A 27,491-nucleotide genomic window follows, 5' to 3' on the forward strand; every position below is an offset into this window, starting at 1 on the left:
GATAGTTTCTCTTAAGTATTTTGGTCTGAGTCTGAGTGCTGTGTGTGATATATGAGAAATAATATGTGTCTGATAATGAGCTCCCTGAATTTCTGAGTCAGGTACTATACTAGGCTCATGAGGCTCACTTTGAGTAGAGGATAATTTTACCACAAAGTGGTAAGCATAAGAGAGAGGTATGCACTGGGAGAAGGGTACCTAATGACTCTGGAATTCAGATCTGTGTTTGGAGAGAATGAGGTGAACCCTGTTGGTAATTTTGAGCTCCACATATTTTATAGTTATGTGTAAGGATGTGGGTCATCCCTAATGACCCACACATTCCTAATGTAAGGGGAGGGTCATTCCTAGATGGGCAACTTCTAGTATTACCTAGTCCAGGGCCTCAAAGAGACAAATTACCCTTTTGAGAGAAAGGGCATTCTTTATGTTTACAGAAGCTCATCTTCAAACTAACTGGTTTAAAAAGAGCCTTGTAGTTAATGTGAGTATATAATTTAATATCCATTTTGTCTAGGACAAGATCCGTGCGAGGTTGGGACAACAGACCCAAACAGAACCGTCTCAGGTAAATAAAAAACATGGCATTTTATTTATGGAATGAAAAATGCCCTCAGCCTTTAAGAGGTGAGGGTCAGTGGGTTGATTTGATAGATTTTTTCCCTCAGGAGAAGAAATGACAGAAGCCAAGGAGGCTTCTGTTGCCTTTTCAAGGGAGTACAGTGGATTTTTAAAGACCGTACAAGGGCCTGAAATCTCTGGTGTTTGGATTTATAAAGATTCCATACTTTGCCAATTAATTATAATAATTTTGATTTTTAAAGGTTCTATACTTTTCCCATTATAATCAATTTCCCATTATAATTAAAAGGGTCTTTATATTGGTCTTTAGGGACAGCAAGAAATAACACCTCATTCTGCTGCCAACTTGGATGTTGGTGGGGAAAGACTAATCAAAGAGGTCTTTTGTGAGAGAGGAGAGACTACTTGGAGTGGGGGCATCTGGAATTATAAAGAAACACTGGGGACAAAAGAAAAGGCCTTGTGAAATGCCTGACACGGCGTCTCACCAGCCTGATTAACAGCCTGATTAATAACGCCGTGATCTATGAGTGACCCCGGGTGACCAGCTGCGCTGTGTGAGAGAGTGATCGCTGAGAGCGTGTCATTTGGTTCTCTGGGAGTGAGACCCCAGGTTCCTAGTGATGATACCATGTGTCTCGGAGTTGTCGGTAGGAGTCCAGAAATTGCAGCCTTGCGTCAGCCGGCCCGAGCGCTCTGGAGGAACTTCGGTGGGAAGGCTCCCGGCTCAAAGGGTTGGCCTAGAAAACCACCAGCCTAAACCTTACACCGGGTTAGGTGAGCTCAGTGATCAACGCTTTCCCTACGGCCCCGCCCACTCTTGTCCCGGGCCCGCCCACGTCTCAATCAGCGCCTTAAAGCCGCTCCTGACTTCCCCGGCACCCAGAACTCGGATCTGTTGGAAAACCTGAGGCGCCGGCCGCGCAGGGCGCGGGACGGGCCCATTGCGCAGGCGCGCGCCGGCTCGCAGACCCTCGCCCCTCCCCCCGCGGCCAGCCCTTGGTATGGCCGAGCGGCGGTTGGCGTCCTCCACAGCACCAGTCACGGGCGGGCTTTTCAAATCCTGTCCTTGGCGGAGTGGCGGCAGCCTCGACTGTGGCGCTCGGGATGGAGCCGCAGACTCTAAGGGGGCCCGAGCGCCGCACAGCGGGGCTTCCGACCCAGCAGGTGAGTGAGGAGAGGGCCTGGCTTTAGGGCCTCTTGCTGTGGTTTCGTCTGCACGGCGGGAAAGCCCCCACTCTGCGCCTCGTATTCAGCCATGGCCAGAGACAAAGGGAAGGACTAGGCCACTGCACTTCTGAGGCCCAAATGGAGCTTGGAAATCCCCCTATTCCCACCTCCGGGCCTCCGCCTCCAGGTTCTTAGGGAGGAAACAGGCCTGGAATGGGGAAGCGATGCTGGAGTCTCGCCGCGCGTTTCTGGCTGCACCTGTCCGCCGCCCCTCCTCCCAGGGTTTGGACACTGTTTTTGCAAGTGCAGGTGACACCGGGGGAATGGGAGCCCTGGGATTTCTAGGAAGCTCACCCGTGGGCAATGGAAGACAGTTTGCTTATTACTAGATTTCGTGGAAAGCACAATTACTGTAGGCGCTGTGTCTGACACAGTATGAACTTGCTGGAGTGGGGTGGAAAAGCAAACTTCGACCTCTGAACTTGAGAAAAAGTTGATTTGATTGTGGATTCTTTTTGAATTGAATAGGAGAGAAGTTTGGTGTTTGCTATTTAGCCATGTAAAATGTGTGTTAGACGCCTTTTTACTTAATGTAGTCTAATATTATTTCTTAGCAGTTATTAAAATACTATCCCTTCCACTCTTAACCTTTAAAGAAAACTTAAAACACTCATGTCTTTAAGCTGAATCTCCATTTCCAGTTTAATCTCCACCTTCTTTTACCGATTTCTGAAGTAGATTAAACCATAAGAATTTGCCAGTTTTGTAGGTCAGTATTGGTAGTATATTAGTAATAATAGCAGCCTATTATCTTTGCTTAGCAACGTGTTTTCTTTTCTAGAAGTCTTAGAACCCTCACCAGATACAAAATAATTAGGAAGTCTTCAATAATACTGTGCTGAAAAGTAAAACAAGACATTAAGAATTTTGCAAAAAATCTAGTACCTTTATCAGTAATTTATGCTGTTTTATACCAGCATTTCAAAAATTTCAAACATCTTCGATGTGAAGTATTTCTTTTCTGTTATGTACTTTGGTTGTCCTAATTATTAAAATTTTTTTTGATTTCTAGTCAATTGCTGATGTAGTGAGGTACTTGCACTTATCATATAGATGTTGGTGAGACCACTTATTGTGCTGTGTGCAGCAGTAATATTTAGGAATGATACAAAAGACACAAAAAGATAAGGTCATAAAAGAACTTTACATAGAATGAAAACAAATACTTAAATATACATAAGGACTGGATTATTTATATGATTTCTTAATGATTTCTTAGGCAGCAACAAATTCAAGTAATTGAGTTGTGGAATTCCTTCTGTTTGGATTTTGGAGAAATATTGCAAAATAGAAATAGGTTTTAACCCATCAGGAATACTGAGGGTCAGTAAGAGAATTTTGTACCTAAAACTGAATTTTTATTTGGTGTATTTCCTTTGATATTAATGAACCTGCCATCTAATAGGGATAAAACCAGTTTTTTTCAGATGGTTATTCACTGGTGAAACACCTTTACTCAAACTTGGTATCACCTGTGACTACTCACAGCATAAAATATTGGCTTTGGAGTCAGATTAAGCCCAAAACCAGCTATGCTTGTTGTACAACCTTGAATACATTACCTGTCTTTTCTAAGTATCAGTTTACACAGTTGTAGACTTGCCTATTCTAGAAAGTTGTTGGAATTTGAGAACCTCTTTACTTAACCACAGTACCTAGTGCTGAAAACATGCTTGAGCGGTGACTATTTTTGTTATCTTCTGTCCCATTAATCTGAGCAGTTGTGGCAGCCACCTACCTTTTCTTACAAATGTTTAAGCTTTTGAAATCTTGATAAAAATAAAGTTCAAGAAATAATACTATATCATTGTGGGAAAGTAAACATAGAAACATGAATTTAAGAATTCTTTCTCCAACTCTATTCCCCAGAATGACTGCTGTTAACAATTTCTAGACTTTTTTCTATACATAAACAATTCTTAAAATATACGTAATTTCTTTTAGAAAGAGTATATACTGTATATACTTTTCTGCAGTCTTTTTCATTTTAGCTACTAACATGGTTTACTATATCCATTAGGTGGATAATGGTTTCTATCTGGATTACTACAGTTTTCTTACCATCAGCCAAACCTCTGTTTTTCTTTTTCTTTTTTTTAAGTCAGTGCTTAATTCCAACATTAAGGCCATTTTTTATACTTCAGTTTTGCCCTTCTAGCTCTTAAAATCTAGTATATTTCTGTTTTCTACATTATATGGGTTTTCACATTTAAGGCATCTATCTCATTCTTAGCCTTGCCCTATCAATTTATTTTTACCAGCCTGATTTTAAATACCTGTAAGATAAGATGGCTTCTGTTTGATCTGATTACAAGCAAGCCCTTATTTAGAAAATTGAAGAAGAAATAAAAAGAGGGTGGCTCTCTCTCCATTCTCTGTTCTTCCTGGAGACTTGAGTTCATATACTTCTAGGAGGGATAGATACAGGGAAACATGCTTTTGTCATGGGTCCTAATCATCTTGACTCTGCTGTTGTGGTTGAGGCACTGATGGTTTTAACTCCGTACTCTTTCTCTTTAAGGTCAGTGAACATTACCATTGAGTGCACCGTTGAGTCCTCATTACATGATCATTGTTCTCACTGTGGTTAGCACTAGACATCACTCCTAGCCTAGGAGCACTCTGCATCCTTTTGTAGCTAAAAAAAGTCCTTTGACTCCATAGGGATTTTTTTTGGTGGGGGAGGGCTATAGGAGTATCGCTTGACCAGAGATGTTTTCTCTGCATGTAAAAGTATAGATGTGTACTAAAAGAAGTATAGATGTGTACTGAAACTGGCTAACACAATGGTTCTTTTTTTTTTTCCACCCTGAATACATTAAGAAACATACATACACTTAACAATTTATTCCACTTGTGTCAGCCCTCCCAGTCCACATCTACTCATCGCAGAGCAGGGAAGGTAAGATAACAGTTTACTATGTATGTTAATTTGGCTGGGTAGGGAGCAGCAAACCATTTCTGTAGGAGGACAGATAGTAAATTATTTTCAGCTTTGTGGGCCACACAGTCTCTTGAAATTATTCAACTCTGCCACTGTAACTTGAAAGTAGCCATAGACAACATACAAATGGGTGTGACAGTGCCCCAATACAACTTTATTTACAAAAACAGGCGCTGACTGGGCTATGGTTTGCTGCCCACTGCTCTAAAGAATGGAATTCTAGTATCTGTTAGTGATATCTCATTTCCTTAGTGAATGTTTAACCTTAAAAATAAGATTTTTTTAAAACCCTGACTTTATATTTCCTTTTCACACTATATCCCAAGACTCTATAATTTTATGAAGTTTTTATTAATCAGTGATGAAGAGAGACAATCTTCATTAATAAGATGGAAACCTTAGAAGTCCAAATTTACTTCTTAATGTGGCTGTGGCCACCTACTGGTTCCTTAAGGTTGTTGCAACTTTCCAGATTGCTTGGGAATTTCAAGTATTCCAGCCCTGGTTCTCTACCCGGGCTGTGCACTGAATCAGTGGAGGAACTTTAAAAAAAAATGCTCAGGTTCCACCTCCAGAGATCCTAATCATTTTGGGATAGATCATACACGTAGGTACTTTTGTAAGGTCCTTCCTCTCTGCCCTGGGGTGATTCTAATGTGCAGCTAGCTTTAAGAATGTCTGTGCTAGTTCAACTGGCTGCCTCACTGTAGTATTTAAAAAGCAAACTTGAATTTAATGGCACCAGATGGTATTTGTTTGTATTTAGGTCATGGGGTAAAGCTATTCATCCCAGCTTCAAGTTGCTCCCTAAGTGTACTCTCCAATATTAACCAGCCTGCCAGAGTATAGACATATGGGTCACATAGATAATTCTTATAATTAATTACTAATTATATTAAAGGAGAATTTACTTGGGACAGACAAGTCATAAAAAGATGAGATGGAGTTGTTGAAATTCAGTCATGTGTAAAGAAGAAAAACCAGCAAATGGCTACATTTATATAGTACACCAGTTTTGAGTTGTACTACAAAGGTTTTTATGTAGTGATTACATGATGTAATTACAGAAGGTAATTAAACAGATCTGTTTTCTGCATGTGAATAGTACATTTGATTGATTTGAATAGTCAAGTTAAATCATCTGCAGTTTTTCTTTTCAGGTAATCTTCATAGGCGATTGCTCTCCCAACTTTCAGCTTTTCTTTTTGAAAAGATTGTCTTTTTAATATCTGGAACTTTTGTTATTAGAGTCCATTCACATTTTTGATTCAGATTTTATTCCAATTAAAAGGTAAATTATAGCATTCATTCCTTTACTACAGAAGCCAGGATGATCTCTTTAATTATAGAAATAGACATGCTAAAATGAAAGATTATTATATGTTTGTAGTATAGTAAAGAGGAAGCATTATTATGTTTTGTAGTATAATAAAGAGTATCCAATGATTTATAATTTTTAAGAAGCCACTGAATTAAATCAGAACAGTATGTTTTAGTTTATAGAATTTTTATGTTACATATGAAACTTGTTTATAGAACCAGGCCATTGTAAGATCATTGTATAGAATAAAAAATTTTCAGAACTAAAATAATCTAGTAGTTTCAAAACTAAAATAAATATATCCAAATCTGTGCTCTAAATCTCTGTTCTGAGTAGCTAAAACTTCTGACATTTTCTAAGCACAGTGCTTTTATTCTGTTGTTTCTGAAATTTTATTTACACTGCTTACCCTAACAAACAGCCTTTACCTCCCTGCAGTTAAACCTTAGGTCCTTTATGCAGCAGCTGGTTTTTAGAAAGTTTTCCCTAGGTTAAATCAGTATCATCAGTTAAATTTTGCCATCCCACAATACAACCTATGTAATACATACATGTGCTACATTGTTCACATTAGTTATTATATTGTTGTATTAGTTTCCTGAGGCTGTCATAACAAATTACCAAAATTGAGTGGCTTAAAACAAAAATTTATTCTCTCATAGTTTTGGAGTCCAGATGTCTGAAATTAAGGTATCTGCAGGGACATGTTCTTGCTGAAGTCCCTTGGGAAGAGTCTATCCTCACCTTCTCTAGCTTCTGGTGGTTGCTGGCAATACTTGGTGTTCCTTGGCTTGTAGACTCATTACTCCAATCTCTGCCTCCATCTTCATATGCTGTTCTCTCTGTGTGCCCCTCGGTGTCTTCACATGGCCCTCTATTGAGGGCAGTAGTCCTTGGATTTAGGGCCCACACTAATCCAGTATGACCTCTTCTCAACTAATTACATCTACAAAATTATATCCAAATAAGATCACACTCTGAGGTTCTGGGAGGACAGGACTATTTGGGGGACATTATTCAACTTTGTACAGTTATGGTAAGAATGTGTAATATTTTTCACCTTTGTTTCTGTTCTGTTTATCTAGTAAATTGTAAACACTTCCTAATAAAGCAAGAAATTAAAATTTTGCAAAAAAGTATTTAAGTGGAGGGAAGGTATAGTTTAGTGGTAAAGTGCATGCTTAGCATGCTCGAGGTCCTGGGTTCTATCCCCAGTACCTCTATTATAAATAAATAAGTAAAAAGCTAATTATCTCTCCTCCAAAAAAAGTTTTTTAAAAGCTTTAAAAAATTTTATACTGTCATACTTAAAAACTTTGTTACTTTTCCAATATGGTATAAAATTGTAATACTATCTAGTACATTTGCCATCTTTTGGGGGTAAAAAGAAATGTTATAATTTTGGGGTTTTGCTACCCCCTTTTAATTTCTTTTTCTTTTTTTTAATTGAAGTATAGTCACTTTACAATATTGTGTCAATTTCTGGTGTACAGTGTAATGTTTCAGTCATATATATTCATACATATATTCCTTTTCATATTCTTTTTCATTATAGATTACTACAAGATATTGAATATAGTTCCCTGTGCTCTATAGAAGGAACTTGTTTATTTATTTTATATATAGTAGTTAGTACATGCAAATCTCAAACTCCCAGTTTATCCCTTCCCACCCTCTTCCCTCTGTAACCATAAGCTTGTTTTCTATGTCTGTGAGTCTGTTTCTGTTTTGTGAATAAATTCATCTGTGTGTTTTTTTTTAAATTCCACATATAAGTGATATCATATGATATTTTTCTTTCTCTTTCTGGCCTACTTCACTAAGAATGACAACCTCCAGGTCCATCCATGTTGCTGCAAATGACAATATTATATTCTATTTTATGGCTGAATAGTATTCCATCGTATAAATATACCACAGCGTCTTTATCTAGTCATCTGTCGATGGACATTTAGATTGTTTCCATGTCTTGGCTATTGTAAATAGTGCTGCTGTGAACATTGGGGCGGATGTATCTTTTCAAATTAGAGTTCCCTCCAGACATATGCCCAGAGATTGCTGGATCATATGGTAAGTCTATTTTTATTTTTTGAGGAATCTCCATATACTGTTTTCCATAATGGTTGCACCAAACTGCATTCCCACCAACAGTGTAGGAGGGGTTTTTTTTTCTCCATACCTTCTCCAGCAGTTATCGTTCGTGGAATTTTGAATGATGGCCATTCTGACTGGTGTGAGGTGATGACTTATGGTAGTTTTAATTTACATATCTCTGATAATTAGTGACATTGAGCATTTTTTCATGTTTTTGTTACCTTTTAAAAATGCTTTCTCTTTTTTTTTTTAAGGACTGCAGTATTCAAGAAAAAATAAATTTAGAAACTCGAATACGAGATGGGGTATGGAAACTCCTCTCTCTGAGCACTCAGAAAGACCAGATTTTGCATGCAGTTAAGAATCTCATGCTGTGCAATGCTCGGATAATGGCTTACACGTTGGAGCTACAGAAATTAGAAGAGCAGATTGCAAATCAAACTGGAAGATGGTTAGTGGCATAGTTTACCTGTGGTTCTTAATATACTTAAATATTTGCATTAAAAACACCATATAATTTAACCTTAAGATCAAATCACCAAAGCTTTTAAAAAATAAATACACTGAAGTACTTTCTGATATCGTAAACATTTTGACAGTAGGGCTTAGAGTAAACTTATTATTAAAGGAGCAGTTTTCACTGGGCAGTTTTGTTGTGTTCAGTACTTCCAAATTGTAAAATGAAGTGGTTAAGAAACAAGGAGTTAGGGAATATTTTTAAGAAGGACCAAGACTGATATTTGTGTGTACAGAAAAGTAAATTAAAAAAAAAACTAATTGCTTAAAAATAACTAGTAAAGAGATACTGCCTGAGAGTAATGGAAACTTAACTATCGAAACTGAAATGAGTGGGCAAGAATGGTAAAGATATAAATGTAATTAAAGATATGAATGGGGTTAAAACTATGGATGGAATTAAAGATATGAATGGAAGGGAACTTAAAAATCTGCTAGCACATTTCTTTCATATGGTAAATATAAATTCTAGAGAGGCAAGTAACTGACTCAAGGACGTGTTCTAGCTAGTGACAGAAGCTAATGAAGGGTACTTAGGATTTGCTAAGTAACTTCCAGTCCTTGTCTCTCTGTCATTCTGTGCCGCCCTTTTGGATCACACCTAGAATTTATGTATGAAATTTTACATCCTATCCTATTTACAATGCCAAGCCTTATTTGGACCTAAGAATTGACTCAGTTTAGTGACTAGATATTGGTTTCTTTTTTAGTATAAATTGTTTTACATTTTCCATTGTTCATCAGTCTTAAAGCTCTAGAACTAGTTAAAAGTTTCTTTTTAGACATTAGTGGCCATTAGGTTGTTCACAGTTCATCTCCATGAAGTTCTTGAAAAGTAAGGTAAAAACACAGGTCAGAGAAAGAGATTTCTGTGAAAATAAAATATTAATGAAATCATGATATAATAAAGACTTGTGTACAAGTGGCTAATATTTAATTAGCTTTATTATCTTGGGATGGCTATTTAATCTCTTTGTGCCTTAGTTCCTTCATTACAGTTGACATGATAATACTTTCATTTTGAAAATTAAGATTATATATATTAAAAACCTAATGTAATACCTTTTAAATAATTAGTACTCAACATATGTCAAGCAATTTTTATTATTATTTATCCCTGGCACTATAAAATGGAATTATTCCAGTATCATAATCTAGGAAGATATTTTTCAGATACACATACATTGGATTAAGTCATTGCTTCTCAAACTGGGTCAGATGTTATTATTGAGAGTACATGATTGTGTGTCAGGAGATATGCAAAGCCAAAGAATAAATATGACATATCTTTTTATAGCATGAATTTTAAAGATAAAGCATGAGAAATTTGGAATTGTGGCATAGTTTTGGGTTATGCTACTCATGGGGATATGTGTTCTTTCTCCTCAGCTTTTATAAGGATATTTTGTTAAGGGGGACTGTTTAAGAGGAAGAGTTTGAGAAGCACTGGTTTAAGTACAGTGTGGGACTACACACTCAATATTATATCATCTCTCACAGTTATATAGAATGTTCCTCTGGGAATTATATCTACTGTTCATATCTGTGTTCTTTAAATATTTGCAATGAATTGTAAATTGGCCATTTTCTTAATTTGGCAGTATAACTTTTCTGAAGTTGCTGACTTATAAAAATGTTAAATGAGCTTAACCCCTGTTGCATTTATATAACAAAGATAAGAAAAAATATCTGGGACTTAACTGAAAATGTGTTTTTACTTTCTCTTCTGATTATCTTTGATAGATGAAAATAGCTTGGATGCTATACACACATTTGTACCTGTTCATCATTCATATAGAAGCATTGCCTCCCTTAATTATTGGATTATTTCTTTGAAAAATCTCAATGTTCTGTATGAATTATTTTGTTTACAACTTCATTTTGTTATGTGCAGTTATAACCTGAGGTCACTGATAAAGTATAACTGAAAATTGTAGTAGTTGTCTTCTTATTACATATAAATGGTCTAAAGATGAATGAGAATCTCATGGAAGTTTAATTCCTTGAAAAAGGCTATGTAAATTATGCCATTTGATTAGTCAGTCCAACATTTATCAAACATCTACTACTTGTAGAATACTTTTTAAGTATTGTGCTAATGTATCCACATTCAAAGAACAGAATTTATCAAAATGTGAGGATATATGTGTGTATATTCAGCAGTCAAATATTCTACCTTTAGAAACTCGGCAGTCTATTCCTTTGCTTTGTTCTGGTGGTCTTTAATGTAGAAAAATGCTCCATTTTTCATTGCTACCAGAGTTAAAATAGCATTTTAATGAATCTACTGCCTACTACTAATTTATCTTCTCTAAAATTTTATGATAAAATGCCAAAAAATTAACAAGCAATACATCTAGGCATTTTGAAAGAATCAAATCAGTATGAAATGGTAGAATTGAGGAAAGTCTAATGGAAGAATTGGGGCTGAATCTTCTAGATCATAAAGGATGGATAGAGTTTGGTTAGTTGAGTAGGAGGAAAGCAGCATTCCAAGAAAGAAAAATAGCAAAATAAAAGCTTAGGGTGAAAGATGAGTATGAATCATTCAGGAGCAATGAAGAGATGTGTTTGGTTGAGGCTGAAGATCAAGCCAAAGTTGAAAAGGAAGTGGCTAGCAAGATTCAAGAAAGTTTACAATGCTAGAAGGTTAATGAGTATTAACTGACAGCCTTGTTAGGGATGCCAAATATTGTGCTAAGGTGTTTACAAATATCACATCACAAAATGAGAGAGGTATAAACTGCTTTATTAAAGATTTGGAAACAGGGACTTAGAAACATTAGATAACTGTTTCAAAGGACACACAGTGACTCTATGGCTAGGATGTAAACCCAAAAGACTTAAAAGCCTGAGAGCCCCTAAACCTCCCCTCCCCCCTAAAAAGTGCATCTACATTGTACTACCCCAAGCTGCCCTGGTGAATTGTTATAGGGCTTTATATTTATTTCATTGTTTATTTTCTGTCATTTTATTTTCATCAAGAAAGAGGCATGATAAAATGGGTGTTTGGGAAGGTTATCTGGCAGTAGAGTATTGAAAAGGATGGTGAGACAAAATGATTGAAATAACCAGTTTTTAGATAAACTATTTAAGAACAGGCAGACATAGAGGTGATTGAATAACTTTTGATGAGAGAAATGAGTTTTGGGATTTTCTAATAAATAATTTTCACTCAAGTTCCTCTCTGTACAGAAACAACCATTCTTCAAACAGTTTCAGTTATTTCTCAATTTATTATGAATTTATTAAGCAAGTAGTCTTACTTCATTTTACAGCCTGTTTAAACTGGGGTTCCAGGAAAGAGTTAAGCCCTAATGTCCTAAGACATGCGTTGTATATACTGACTTAACTTTTGTGTATCTAGAATAGTGCTGGTTTTATACTGTTTATGGGAGAATTGAGAAAATAGTCATTCTGTGATTTAGATGAGGAACCTCAGTTGAGAAATCAGTAATATAGTCATATTATTTGTTCTTTTTTTAAAACCACCATCTGAGAATATTGGTACCTGGTTAAATAGTCCACTACCATAACCCAATAATGTAACAGAAGCTTTGTTCTCCTTAATTGTGTTTAGTTATGAAACACCTTCTGGTATACTATCTACTTTATGTCTAAATATACAAAAGATACCTAGGTTTGTGTAAAATTCACAATAGAAACAGGGTGACAAAAAAAGTAGGCTATAGAAAGCTTTCTAGGTTGAGCAGACGGTAGGTAATGAGGGTGAAGGGTGGGAGCACAGACAGCTTACTTCCTTAGTTTAGAAGATAGGATTGCTTGGTTATAGCAATCTGTCAATATGCTAGTCTTTTAACTGGTAAATGAGACTATCTCCCTACCTTTTTCCTGTATGGTATAGCCGTATATATCTACTTAAAGACTTGCTTTTATTGGTCCACTTCTTAAAATCTAAAATTTCTTAGATAAGCGTTGAATTCCAGGATCTTTGTGGTCTGATCTCAAACTGCTTTCATAGTCTTCTCTCTCAAATTTCTGCTTTACATATTTATCTTAGCCAAAGGCTTGATCTGTTTCCCCAAAACAGTTCTTGAATTTTCCAGTCTTCAGTGCTTTTGCTTATACTGAAGTGTGCCCTATCTTCCATTTCCATTTAACAAGGTCTCTTGTGTTCTGCAACATCCTACCTGAATCATCAGTTTCTTTGATAATTATATTCAGAAAATGATCATTTCTTCCTTTATGCTCGTTGCAAGGACTCAAAAATGATTATTTGCCTCATCTTAGTTCCAGTAGCATCTGAATGATAAATATCTCACTGTTATATACTATATTCTGTTTATGAACTTGGAGCTTGGAGGCTATTCAACTAATGTTGATTATTTTTTTCTTTCTCCTTTGTATGCCCTAGAACACCTAACAGTGCTAACTATTTAAGAACAATAATGTTTTGCCCCATCCTCCCTTCCATGTGTAATGATGAGCAATAGGATTAGAATTTATTAATAGTTAATTATATAACAGTTACTACTCTTTGTTACTTTCTTCTATTTTCTTAGGGTCTTACGTGTTTTGTTGGCCTCTATTCTTGCCATATTCCATATTGTCATTTTTTATTCTATATTTTGTTCACTTTTTTAAACCAACTTTTTATTATGAAATTTCATACGTAAAAAATTGTAAGAGTAGTATGATAGACATCATGTATATTTGTATATTCTCCACCCAGAAGGACCAGTTAATAGTCTGCTGTGTGTGTTCATCCAGTCCATTCTCCTGCTTTATCCTTGTACTTATACACACACATATGCACAAAAACATACATGCACATTTTTCTTTTTTTGTGTGTGTTGAACCATTTGAAAATAAGTTTCAGACAATATGGCATAGACATCTCAATAGTTTGGCATGTATCTTCCAAAAACAAGAACATTCTCCTACAAAACCAAAATATGATTATTGTATGTAAAATAATAATAATCCCATAATAATCATCCAATATTCAGTTCATACTCAATTTTACATGGTTGTAAGGAGAAAATTCTTTATAGTTGCTTTTCCAAAACCAGAATTCCATCAAGATTCATTTGGTAATGTCTCTTTAGTTTCTTTTATTATTTTACCTTTTTCTAACAACTTCTTTCCATTGATGCTTTGAAGAGTCTAGACTTTTAAAAATATCCTTTAAAAATATTCTGCATTTTGTATTTGTCTGTTTTAAGGGAGGGACAAATTTCCCTCTAACCCTCTTGATTCTTTTGGCTGGTCTAATAATTAAATTGATAACGAGACAGATTAGCAGGAGAAAAACAAATTTAATTTTGTATGTATGGTTGTCCCATTGGTGTAGGACTCAAGAAGTGACCAAAACAGGTTGTTTATTTTTAGACAAAGAATAAATTATTTGTGAAGATTTGACAAAAGAAAGTGGTTTGGGCTTGTAGTGGCAAATTAATGAAGTAGTAGCAATGTTTGATTATACAGCTTCCTCTGCTCTGAATTCCCTTATCTCTGGCGATGAAGATATTCTCCATCCTCCTGGCATAGGGGAGGGTATCTTCTGTGGGAGCTTTGTTAAGTGCTTTCAGGGCAACAAAGGAGGGTTAGGGTGTTCTTGCACGGGCTGTTTAATCTAGTATAATCTAGTACCTTTGTTTTAGTCCTTGATCTGCAATTACATATATACAATGTTCACTACCTGTCCTTGTGTTGTGCTTTCCAAAATAATCCCTTGTTTAAAGGAAGCTCTTGATCTAGTAGATTATGCAATATGAGTACAGTTTTCTTTAATCTTGCATGTTTAAAGTGCTTTTCTCTAGTGTTGGTACCTAAAGGGCAGCTTGGCTAGATACAAAATTCTTGGCCAACACTTTTATTTCCTTGAGCTTCTTGAATACCTTGCTCCATTGTTGTCTTGTTATCAACAAATGTAATGTCTAATTTATTTCCTTTGTTGACTGATTTTTCTCCCTTTGTAAATAACTTGGGTTTTTTTTTTTTTTTTTTTTTTTGTATCAAGAAGCTAAAAATAGTTTTCTTTATCTTAAAGGCTGATAATTTTACTGGGATATACCTAAGGCTGAGCATTTTGGCTCATTTAGGGCCCTTACAATATGAAGGTTCAGTCCTTTTATTTTCAGAAAGTTTTCCTGAAGTTAAAGCCTCTGGAAAAAAGCATTAATTCTGTCCTAGCTCATTATTTTATTTTTCTTATTTAAGGACTCCAGTTGCACACAAGTTGAATCTTTTTTGCCTATCTTCTATGTCTGTCATGTTCTCTTTGATATTTTTAAACTCTGTATTTCATTCTTGTTCTTCTGGTTTCTTTTCATTCTCATCCACTGTGTCCCATAGTGTACTCTGAGTTTTGTCATTTGGTCCTTGGGCATGTTGTGTTTTTCTCTTTATTTTAGAAATGATTTTATTTTATTTTTTTCTAATTTCTTTCCGTGTTCTTTCTCCCCCCTCCCCTTTTTTGCATGTTTACTTACTGTTTGTCCTTTACTAGTCTGAGGTTTTAGATTTCAGATTTCTTTCATATTTGCATTAATTTATTAACTACACTTAATTCATTTTATTGTATTGCATTGCAATTTTTGTTACTTTATTTTTTTGGAGGTTGCTGGTGGAGTACTTTTTATCACCTGAATCGTTCTAATTCTACTTTCACTTTATAGTAGCTTTCTATGGATGTTTGGGTATTTTGTTGTTGTTGTTTCTGATGAAATATGTCAGATGTAGGATTTTCCTGGGCCAAGTGGTAGGGATGAGGGGTTGGTAGAAGTGGTTACTTGCTTTCTTAGTTCACGAGTGTTTTCTATTATTGGAACTATAAAAAACAGTTTCTTTAATTAATGGTTCCTTTTGGAATGTTGGTTAGTTGGTTTTCTGATGCTTTTGATACTGTGTTGTTTCTTAGGATTTTTAACTTCAGTTGCTTTCTTCTTCCCCTCCTCCTCTTCTTCCCCTTCCCCTCTTCCTCCTCCTTTACGTTCTCCCCCTCCTTTCCTCTTCCTTCTCCTCCTCTCCCTCCCCTTCCTCCTTCTGTTTCCCCTCCTCCTCCACCAAGCCGTCAGAGAATACTTCCCCTATTGTGTATCACGTGTCTCTTCTCCACAAGACTAACCACTTTTTTTTTTTGGTTAGAGCTTCTTTTATATTTATGGTCCCGAATACTTTCTTTTTTTTTAGTATACATATATTTTTATTGAAGTATAGTCAGTTTACAATGTTGTGTCAGTTTCTGGAGTACAAAGTAATGCTTCAGTCATACATGAACATACATATATTCATTTTCATATTCTTCTTCACTATAAGTTGCAAGATATTGAATAAAGCTCCCTATGCTATACCATATAAACTTGTTGTTTATCTATTTTATATATATTACTTAGTATCTGCAAATCTCAAACTCCCAATTTATCCCTTCCCAGCCCCTTCCCCTCCTTGGTAATGATAAGTTTGTTTTCTATGTCTGTGAGTCTGTTTCTGTTTTGTAAATAAGCTCTTTGTCTTTTTTTTTTTTTTTTTTCATTCCACGTATAAATGGTATCATATGGTATTTTTCTTTCTCTTTCTGGCTTACTTCACTTAGAATGACAATCTCCAGGTCCATCCATATTGCTTCAAATCCATTATTTTGCTATTTTTTATGGCCGAGTAGTATTCCATTGTATAAATATACCACAACTTCTTTATCCAGTCATCTGTTGATGGGCATTTAGGTTGCTTCCATGTCTTGGGTATTGTAGATAGTGCTGCTGTGAACATTGGGGTTCATGTATCTTTTCAAATTAGAATTCCCTCAGGATATATGCCCATGAGTGGGATTGCTGGATCATATAGTAAAAGATTAACCACTTTTGAGCCAGAATTCTTTTGGAGCCTCTACCAGTGCTGTGGTAGCCACCAGGTTTTATATCCATTCTCTTTTCTTCTAGAAGAAATCACAAGTGGATATTTTGTGTTTTGCAGTGTATCTATGACTCTACTGAGGTAAGGCCTCCAGGTGCTGGCTTTGATGGGTTCAGATTTAATTTCTTCACTTACATGTAAATTGAAATTTGTTATAGTCTCTGTTTCCTAGTTATGCTGTAGGTATGGGCTATAGGTGATTTTATTTGCTTTCTTGTTGATGTGAAACCTTTTGTAGGATTCCTGAAGAGAATTTAGGTGGCTACCATTATCTTACAGAAACTAGGAAGTGATAGTCTGATCACTTTCACAAATGTTTTAGTGCCTCTTCCGTAAAAGCTCCAAGCTAAATACTGAGGCCAAAAATATAAATACTCCCAAAGTAATCCTTGTATTTGTGTAACATTTCTAAGAATGATACAGAATACATTTAAGATATTATTTCACTCAGTAGTTATTAGATGGGTAGATACTTCTGTTATTTTACTGTTGAGGATGCTGTGGCTGAGATGTTAACAGCAACTCATTAACATTAACTAGTTATTGATGGGTAAGATTCAAATCTAAAACTTGTCTACATCTACTGCCTGCTCCATCAAAATGACCATATCCTGTTTTTCTTCATTTAATATTCACTAAACATTTATTGAGCACCTTAGAATGTGATGAACTGCATACCAGGCACTGGTGATTGAGCAGTAAGCAAATAGACCAAAAAATCCCTGTTGTTCCAGAGTTTACATTTTAGCAGTAATGTTCTCCCCTGCCCCAACCTACTAATCTATGTCGTCTTCTTGAAACTTTATTTGGCTTTGTAAAAATACTACTGGCCAAAGTCATTTAAAGGACCTAATTATGTATATCATTCAGCATAATTGTGATTTTAATAATTCCAGAATAACTAGTTTCTTATACTCCTGTTGCCTAGTTTAATTGCTTATATACTATAACTTAAACAAAAATAGAAAATGTAGGCTGCAAGTTAAACTTACGAACTGCTGATATTTCTACATTAAAACATGGTGTATTAAAAACATAACTGATTTTATTTTTTTTAACTTTATATTTTTTGATGTGTGTTGAAAAGAGTTTATGTCATGGTTTGAAATAGAAAACTCTTCTTCTCAAGGTAAGATGCTTATGAAGGCATTAATTTTATACCACAAAGTTTTAGAATGGTTTAAAATTCCATATTTCTCAGATGCATTTCTGAGTGTTTTAGTTTTCACTTACTTGTATAAGAGATGAAGGATTTTATAATTTGCTTTCAAATAATAGAATCCTCTTTAGAATTTTTCTAGTACATCATTAAGAAAATATAAAATACTTTTATCATTGTGTCATTTCTCATTGTATCTTGTTAATTCTGGCAAACAAATGCTATTCTAAATTCCCACATAGAACAATATAAAATAGGATAATCTGTATTTACTCAATTTTAGTACAGATTTTTGAGCAACAGAGTGGCTGATTGGCACCCTCTGTTGGTCATTTTATTTACCTACAGGCAGAAATGTAAGAAATAAAACAAAATTAAAAGTTTGTCTTTTATATTTTTATCTATCTTTTAAATTAGTATTTAGAACTCTCACCAAAATAATGCTCTACACTGAGTTCATGAGAATAAGGTACACTAATATTTAGCTGTGTTTTATTTGAATAATTTTGTGGTTATTTGCTTATCAGCCTGGCTCTCTAATTTAGAACTGGCATTAACACTGCAGATTTTCAAACAAGTATTTATTTAACTGTAGCAAGCAATTACCTACGGTAGCACATTTTAAATAGATAATATATAACAATTTTATTGTCAATATGGATTAATTAGAAAAAAATCACATTCTAGCAACCTAAATAACAGTTGAGGAGTTATTTGAATTGAAAATAATTCAAGCTTCAGAAAAGTGAGGCTGAATTACTTTAGTTCATCTCTCCATTTTTAATAAACAGACTTACTTATTCTGTAAGATTGTATGGCTAATTAGATTTATATTACAGTTTGAAAATATTTGTATATGATAAGTTTATTGACTGGTCCTGGAAATGCCTGTGCACATTATTTATAGTTACAAGGAAGAAAGCTGTACTCTGCCAGGAGGTTGAATAGTTTGGAGGGGGAAATTTTGGGGGGTAAATATTCAGGAAGTTTGCTTTTGGTGGTTCTAGTATTTTATAATTTCACTTGTCTGCCAAAGCCTTAATTTTAATCCAATTTAATAATACTTAATGGATCTCAACTTTAACATAATCTATGACCTATTCCATAATACTCAAGTTACTTACCGTATTAGAGCTTCATTGTATTTTTTCACTGAATAAGTATTTTAAGAATTTATGTTATGCATTGCTCTTATAGAAGGTGTTTCTAGAAATATTACTTACAAATGCCAGCCAACTATTTTTATATTGTATTTCTTATACCAATTTAAGGAAATTGAGATTTGTGTTTCATTTCTGGTGGGCTTTTCAATATATTATTTTCACCACAATATTGTAGACTATTCAATTGAATCTTTTACTCTGATGAACTAGTAAGCCAGCTGATATTCTCCAACATGACAGACTGAACTTGTCTAAAATATTGAATTTGACTCTTTAAAATTTATGATTCAGGAAAACATTTTGAAATAATCAATGGGTACTTTTTTTTTTTAATTGAGTGAATTCCCTATTTGAACTTAAATACCAGTGTGACCATCAAGTAATTAGATAGGATCCTGAGAATTTATGACTTTAAGCACACTACATTACTTTAGTTATACCTGGTGTTTGAGTCTATAAATACTGTATAAATGTCCCATATAAGCTTATTAACTTAAAGTACAGCAGTAAATTATTTTTGCTCATTTGGAATATATTTCACCTATAATACTTATGTACTTAATCCAGTAAGAGTAAAAAAAAAAAAAAGAAAAAGTAGGATGATGTATTTTGTTCTCAAACTTGGGTGTATGGTAATGAGTATGTATGCCATCTTTTTAACAAGGTTGCTGAAATGCATTGAGATGGTGTCATACTCTTCTGAAACTTAGATATACTTCAAATCCCCACCCAGTCTTTCTCTGTACACCCTCTTAGAATCAAAACAATGTTCAAATGAAAAGTTTCTATCTTATCACATATTTGAAGTATCTAATTAAATTAACCAGCAGTTAATTAGCTAGCCAAATTAAGTAAGGACGAAAAAAGAGTACAAAGAATAATATTCTTGTATATATTACTCTATAAATGGAATGCTAATCTCTAAATGCAGGTTATTAGGAAAATAGAATATTGGAGAAATAATCAAAGATGGGATTGATTTGGTGTAGTAGGAGATAAGTATGTTGAAAAAGAATTTATGTTAATAGTATATTCCAGTCAGATCTGGAAGTGTGTCTTATACACCAAGAATTTCCTTTGAGACTTTTTTAATTGTCATGATAATATTTTCCTCTCCACATTTTATTCTTTCTAAATGGCCATTCCCTTCCTTTGCCACTTTAGTTTATTTATTGTTTTAGTATAAACCTTGATTTTTTTTTTCTGGCAAAGGAATGAAATATATTACTTCATATAAATATGTAGCAAAGAGTAATTTTCTTGATATTTGTTAGATTATATAAGGATAAGATACAACAAGTTCATGGTTGGGAAATTCATTAACTTTTTCAGGGAACTATAATCTGGTAAACTAGAAATGTAATTTATTAAATGGTGACCCATGGTATTATACTTCCTGGGACCTGGACAAATATTGCACATTTTGTTTATAAATGTAAGAGATCACAAAAGGCTTTCATTGTGGAATAAACCAGTATGTAATCATCAGGGAATGTAAAGCTTACATGAAAAAAATCAAAGAGAATGGCTCTGTATATTTCTTTTAAAGCCAAGCTTGGTAAAGTAGTTAATATTAATTAGCAGTCATTATTATTTGAGAATATGTGTTTGTTTTTAATATCTAGGCATTTGTGAAAGATTGTTAAAACAATTTCTTAATAGAAAAGATTTTTTATTAACATTTTTTTCCTTTTGACAGTGATACGAATTTTGAAAGTAAAGCACGAACATCATGTAAAGGAAAGATTGCCATATCAGGTATGCTCTAATGGATTGTTTCTATATTGCTGAATAAATTCTATAAGTAACTTGTTTGAGTTGGTGGGTGCTTTTTAATTCCCTGTGTCCATTCTCTTTTTTCATTTTATTTTGTGTAACTCTAAATATTTTCTCTAAAATGGTTTTTGTCATTAGGCTCTATATTTGCATAGAATTTTACAGTTTGAAAAAACTTTCATGTACATTACACGTATATGCAATTTTCTCCTCAATGCAACTTCGTGAAATAAGTAGGGTAGTTCTCTTTTCCTACAGACTCAGAAGTTAAATGACTTCCTGAAAGTGGTTGAACTGGGCTGCAGGCTCAAGTCTTTTGATTCTCCATTCCATTTCTGCTCAGAAGTTTCAATAATGTTTTTAATGTTGATCTACTCCAGAATTTCCATGAGAGTTGGAACTATGTTTGGTTTATTCATAACTATATACCCAGAAGCTAACACAATGCTTGTACATAGTCATTGCTCAGTGAATACTGATTGGATGGATGACTACTCTCTGTTGCCCATAGGATAAAGACTAGATTTTTTTCCCCTAGCGTTTTCTTTTCTGACCCAACTATTTTTCTAGTTATTTCTTCCACTGCTCTTATACATAAGCTGTTTGCTTTAGCCATATGTTTCTCTCCCCATTCTGTCAACATACCCCATGTTTCTGATACCCAGTTAGCTCTCAAAATAACTGTATTATCTTCAGGATCTTTTTGCTCATTATAAAGCCTTCCCTGTTATCATTCCAGCTATAAGTGATGTTTCCCTTCTCTGAATTCTTAATGCAGTAGGAGACCCTTTACCACTAGATGGCACTTATGCTGTGTTGTCTCAGTTTCTCCAAAGTGTTAAGAAAGCTAAAGACAATGGCTTGGAGATGTCCCAGATTGAGGTGAATAAATAAATGGCTGACTTCTGTGTATGCTAGTTCGATAATTCACCTTTTATAAATATTATCTCGTTAGTACATTTTGCAAACAACAAACCTCCATCTGTCCTTAGGTAATAACTAGGTTGTTTCATTGGCCAAAAGCCTTGCTGTCTTAGCTCCAGGGAGTCTGCTGCTGCATTTCAGGCCCTCTTCCCCAAAGAACTATTTTCAGAAATGTCTTTATGGTAAATAAAAACTCTCATACAGGTAGGATAAACCTGAATTTTACATATGACATAATTGTCCTAAATCAGAGGAACTGCCCTCAGCAGAAATTCTTTAGAAAAATAACTGAACTGTATAAAAATCTGCTGCTTGTTTTATAGCTATTTATATTTATGTTTTCATCTTTCTAATTATGAGTGAAATAAAACATGTTTTATTTCTCATTTTACCTTTTGATGCCAAACACAGCACTTTTACAGTTTAGTTGTTCACTGTGTTCAGTACATTTTAATGTGAAAAAGCAGAATATTATAGTTCTTTAAAGAGGATTTTCTAAAAATACTTAAACATAATCCTCTATTCCTTGATTCTGATGTAGTGCCACTCAGTACACAAATGAGATGTTAAGTTGCTACTGAAGACTGAAATGCTGTGATACAGTTGGCCTCTACTGTCATTTCATAGTGAACAGTTTATTGACTGGAGCAATTCATGAAATTAGCATTAACTGTCCACTTACAAGAATGTTTAAGTAAAAGCATTTAAAATAAGAGGATAAAACTGTTTTCCTGACCACAAATACTCAAGTATAGAAATTAAACTTATTTCTGCATGTGTTTCTTCTTTTTAAAAGATAATTTTAAATTAAGGAACTGAAAGTCTCAGAAAATGGGATACACATGTAATTTCATCTTTGCTTGGACTTAATTATATCTTGTGTGTGTAGTTGTAAAAGATAAAAACAAAGTACATTGAAAACCAATTTACTTATAAATCAGTTTTTTGACATTGGAATGCAAATGTGACTTTTGTTTTGATCAAAATGAATATTTGCAACAAAGTTTCATAATGTTTCTGAGATTACATTGATTTCCAGGAGATAACCTGGGTTTTCTGTTTCCAGCTTCACCACTCACTGTCAAGATCTTTATAAAATTAAAAAGAATGATTTAGATTTAGCCTGATTATTTTTGCTAAACAGCAGATAATTGCATGTGGTAATTGTCTTAGCTTATTCACTGACTACTAACTCAAAGACTAAAGCCAAATCAGCTCATACAGTACCTCAGTTTTCACTTAAAAATGATAGACTTCTAGGACCTAATAGCATCAAGTTAGCTATCCTATTAGGGCTCTTTCAGTTTTCCATTAAAGTGTAGATTAAGATACTAACAAGACAAAACTAAGAGTACTGTAAACTAAAACTGAGTCAACCATTTGCAAGAATCTGGAAGGAATTTCTACTATTTGAAGGTGAATTTAAAAACATAGTGAATTACAAAAAAGTGAATTACACATCCTTTGCCACCTGAACAGTACATGACCAGCTAGGAAATAGACAAGAAATGTCCACCTTTTCCTTTTGAGGCTCTGACATAGCTAGGCATGGGAAGGAGCAAGACTGCCAACAGACTGTGGGTGTACAGCAAAGGAAGCCAGGGTCCATGTTCCTCCCAACATAGTGTAAATAGTTAATATTACCCTAATAGGAAAAGAACAGCTCTGAAAAAGAACAGTTGTGAAATGCAATGAGTCAGCAACTGTGGTCAGGCAAGAATCAGGCCCTTTAATGGGTCATCAGCCAAGTCATAATTATAAAACAATAAAGGCAATCCCACTAAAGACAAGAACAGAATAACAACGTCTATTAACATCACAACACAGTTTTAGAAATTCTAGCTAAAATAGAAAGAAAGGTGAAACTACTGAGAAGAAATAGACAAACTGAGTACTATTTGAAGATAGATTATAGACCTAGAAAATCCAAGGAAATGTATTGAAACATTATTTGAATTAATAAAGAAGTCAGTGAAAGTGGCTAGATTCAAGATAAATATACAAAAAGTGGTAGCCACTCTCAAAACCAGCTATAACAAGTTACAAAATATGATGGCAAAAAAGATCTCCTTTACAATAAAAAGCCCCAAACAAAAACATTAAGTACCCCAAGAATAACCTAAATAAAAATGTGAGGGTAACTATCATGCTACTCTATATAAAGATAGAATATTGTAAAGTTAACAGTTCTCAAATGAATTTGGATAAGAGAATTCTAATAAAACACTTTGGAGGGGGAATTTTGAAAAAAATATTTCTAAAATTAAAGAAATTAGCAAGTAAGAATAAGATGTTTTTGGAAGGATGTATTTCTGACAATAAAATATATTTTAAAGTTTCAGGGGTTATAATAGTATGGTATTGGTTTTAGGATAGGAAGTAATTAATAAATGATTCTGTTAGATTCATAAAGCATGTAGCCAAAGAAAAGACACTCAGAATGGCATATGTGATAAAGATGGCATCATTAAATCAGAGAAGAGAAGGCCTATTAGATATGTAAATAGAGCTGTAACAACTTTTTATAAGAAGAATATTTGTTTTTACCTCACATACTCAAAAATCTCACATAGAAATAATTAGCTTTTGAAAGTACAAGCGACAAGCAATATGTTTAAAAACAGAAAAATGGCGCATGGATACAAACAGATTCACTAAACAGGCCAATAGATGTTTTAACATTTTTCTTGTTAATCAAGGAAATACATATCTAAGCAATTAAATCCTGTCACTTGACTGTTGGTAAATATATTTTAAAATCATTGTTGGATGAGATATATGTAAAGTGTTTAGCTTGTCATATGGGGAGAGCTCCGTTATATATATATATATATATATATATATATATATATATATATATATATATATATATTTTATCAGAAATGCTAAGGCAGCAGTGGGAAGAGCACTCAGACATCCTGTCTGGTTGGGAAGGGTAGGGATGAAGGAGTGGTAGAAAGCTGTTCTAGAAAGGAAATTGGAAATTGGCATTTGGAACCTTAGAAAGAATTCTAAAGAAATACAAATGTAGACAAAAGATCATAGGATCTAAAAGAGAAGCACAACATAAAGGTAGCCAAATAGCTGATGTTCATAAAGATTTACAATTATTTGAAAGTGGCATAATTAATAGGTACAAAAATATGCACATAAACCTCCTAAGTGTAATATGGAAGTGTCTTAAACAAATTATCTACAAAGGTTTGAGGGATTGATACAGTTTTTGTACTCTTTGAGTAATTGAAACTACTTCACTTTACCATTGAGATCTCTACTGTGCTGTCGTATGTTATAGTCACACATCTTAATCTATTTTGTAGAGTGTTAATCCTCTAACTGAAAATACATAGATACTGTAGGAATGTCAGAAGAAAATTGTTACTACATAATGTTAACCTAGTATTAAAAGTGGAGGGAAGAGGGGAGGGTGTAGCTCAGTGGTAGAGTGCATGCTTAGCATGCACAAGGTCCTGGGTTCATTTCCCAGTACCTCCATTTTAAATAAATAAATCCAGTCCCTCCCCCCCACCCCCAAAAAAGGGCAGAGTGAAGGAAACAGGAATGAAAAATTTTGACTATGTCAAAGCTCTAGATTGACTTCTGGAATTAAGATCATTAACACAGTCACTTTATAGTTTGAAGAATGTGTGAATGAGAGGAATATGTTTAGATCACTTTTAGAACGTACGCCCTTTTCTTGGCCTGAAAGAAATGACGCATTTCCCTTTTTAGTTTTATTTCTTAAGAGGAATGCTACAGTTTGTAACATGAATATACAAAGATCTGCAAATTCTTTTGTAGACAAGTTAAATCTTCTTAATGGAAAGAGCTTGGATTTGTTTGTCAAGAGCTGGGTCTCTCCCAAAAACCAATGATCTTAGACAAGTCACTAAATTTTCTTCATCTTTTGTTTGCATAGTGGATAAAAGTTCTAAAGTCCTTTCTACCTCTACTGTTCTATGACTTTGAAGTGTATTTAACTACATTTGCTGCTACTGCTTATCCAAAATAGAAATTCAACACTGGGTTCCCCATGATTCACTTATTTCAAAAACATAAATCAAAATGCAAATGTTATGGCATAAGCTTATTGCAGATCTTACTTAATAAATTAATTTCTTGAATAGTTGGTAGGTTTTCTTAGTAAATTATTTAAATAAGCGTAACATTTTATATTCCCCATCTAAACTATTTTAAAGAGAAAACATCACAGTGTTAGAAAATTCTATATTGGCTTTAATGGTCAACTCCATTACGGGATTCAGAGGTTTATTTCACTCTAAGAATTGAAATTCACCAAAATTATTACTTGTCATTTCTTTTTCCCTTTCTTTATAGATATTCGTATACCACTAATGTGGAAAGACTCTGATCACTTCAGCAATAAAGAACGTATGTATGATTTTAATTCTAACTGAAAATTTTCTTTAGTGTATGATTTTCTTTAGTCTGTGATTTCTGGGAGAAAACTTCCATGCTGAAATAAATTGATGTGTTGGACAGAATAAGCAGAGTCTTGTTGATGAGAACCTGTGCAAGGGTAATGAGTAATGGATGGGGAGGGAGTTGTGGAACAAAGGAAAATGCTTAAGGAGTAAAGGTAAAGGCAACATTATTTGACCAGAAATCTTGGAGATCTTTTCTGCCTTGTTTCATTACTTCAGATTATTTAACAGGGTATAAGAGGGAAAGATTTTTAGCTTGATCTCATTTTTTCCCCTTCAGCATTTTATGGCTTTATTTAACAAATAAATAAATTATTAACAAATATTAACAAATCCATGTATTGCTTGGGTCATGGAAATTAACCTTAAATGATCTCTAGTTGTTAGAAGCAAAACAAAAAAGATACGAACAATCCTTTATCTTTCTTGCCTATTGTGATAACTTTGTTCTTCATACTTTAAAAACTAAATCATACTGAGAATAATTAGTTTTATATGAAAAATCCCAAATCAGGTTAGTATATTTGTTATTCAATTAGAAAATATAATTTACTTTACAAAGCAATACATGTGGGAATTAAATACATCTTTCTGATTGCTATAGAGAATTAAGTTTTTCTGAAGAGCTACATTTTCTCAATAATGAGGATTTAGCTGTTTAATCACCTGATACTTTGAAAAAAAATCATCAAATTAAAAGGCCCAGCAGCTATGGTTTTTGTGTTCACATGTCTACTTTTTATTGTTTTTGTGGTTTCCTCCCTTGCTGTTAAGTTTGGTGGAAAATGTTTGGCTGTTGTTAACGTGCTTGCTCTTAACCTCTTGTAATAGAAAACTTAGTTTTTTTAAATATATTTAAAAACCAAAATGACAGGGGAAATAGTATATATATATATAATAACAATAATAAATTTGCTATTAATTAAAACATAAAGAGTTTTCTAGGAATAGAATTTATGAGTTTGGTGGTTACTTTGGGCTGCTGAGAGGCCTGTTTTTAACTTAATTTTTTGATGCTTGGTGGTTGTGCTCTAGTTGGGTAAGATATTAATATACACTGACAAAACAGGCTATAAAAAGTTAAAAGATTATAGTGTACAATGTATGAAAATAAGAATACTAACAAATATTTAAGCTAATTTTTTTCACTTTCAGGTGGATTTTAACATAATGTAGGCTTGATTAATCACAATCATTGCTTTAAATGTTTTTCTTCTCTAGGATCACAGCGCTATGCTATTTTTTGTTTATTCAAAATGGGAGCTGAAGTTTTTGATACTGACATGGTGATTGTGGACAAAACAATCACAGATATATGTTTTGAAAATGTAACCATATTGTAAGTATTTTTTAATCTTCAATGAATGAAAATAATCTAAAATTCTACCTTTTTCAAAGGAAGGCAAAATCATTGGATTGTTTTTGAAGCAGTAATGTCTTTAAATATTTAAATTGATTT

The 27,491-nt window shown here is 34.0% G+C and overlaps 1 protein-coding gene across 1 annotated transcript in view; it reads left to right on the plus strand.

Annotated features, from left to right (window-relative positions):
- The first annotated feature begins 1,149 nt into the window (after nt 1-1,149).
- RTKN2 (rhotekin 2) overlaps nt 1,150-27,491 on the plus strand; it is a 69,117-nt gene continuing 42,775 nt past the window's right edge. Inside the window, exons 1-5 of the mRNA XM_031461239.2 lie at nt 1,150-1,749; nt 8,426-8,622; nt 20,587-20,645; nt 25,926-25,979; nt 27,254-27,371. Coding sequence (XP_031317099.1) covers nt 1,690-1,749; nt 8,426-8,622; nt 20,587-20,645; nt 25,926-25,979; nt 27,254-27,371 — 488 coding nt within the window. The 5' untranslated portion in view covers nt 1,150-1,689. The remainder of the gene's footprint in view (nt 1,750-8,425; nt 8,623-20,586; nt 20,646-25,925; nt 25,980-27,253; nt 27,372-27,491) is intronic.

Source organism: Camelus dromedarius, chromosome 8 (genome assembly GCF_036321535.1).
Source record: "Camelus dromedarius isolate mCamDro1 chromosome 8, mCamDro1.pat, whole genome shotgun sequence".
In the NCBI taxonomy this organism is placed as follows: domain Eukaryota; kingdom Metazoa; phylum Chordata; class Mammalia; order Artiodactyla; family Camelidae; genus Camelus; species Camelus dromedarius.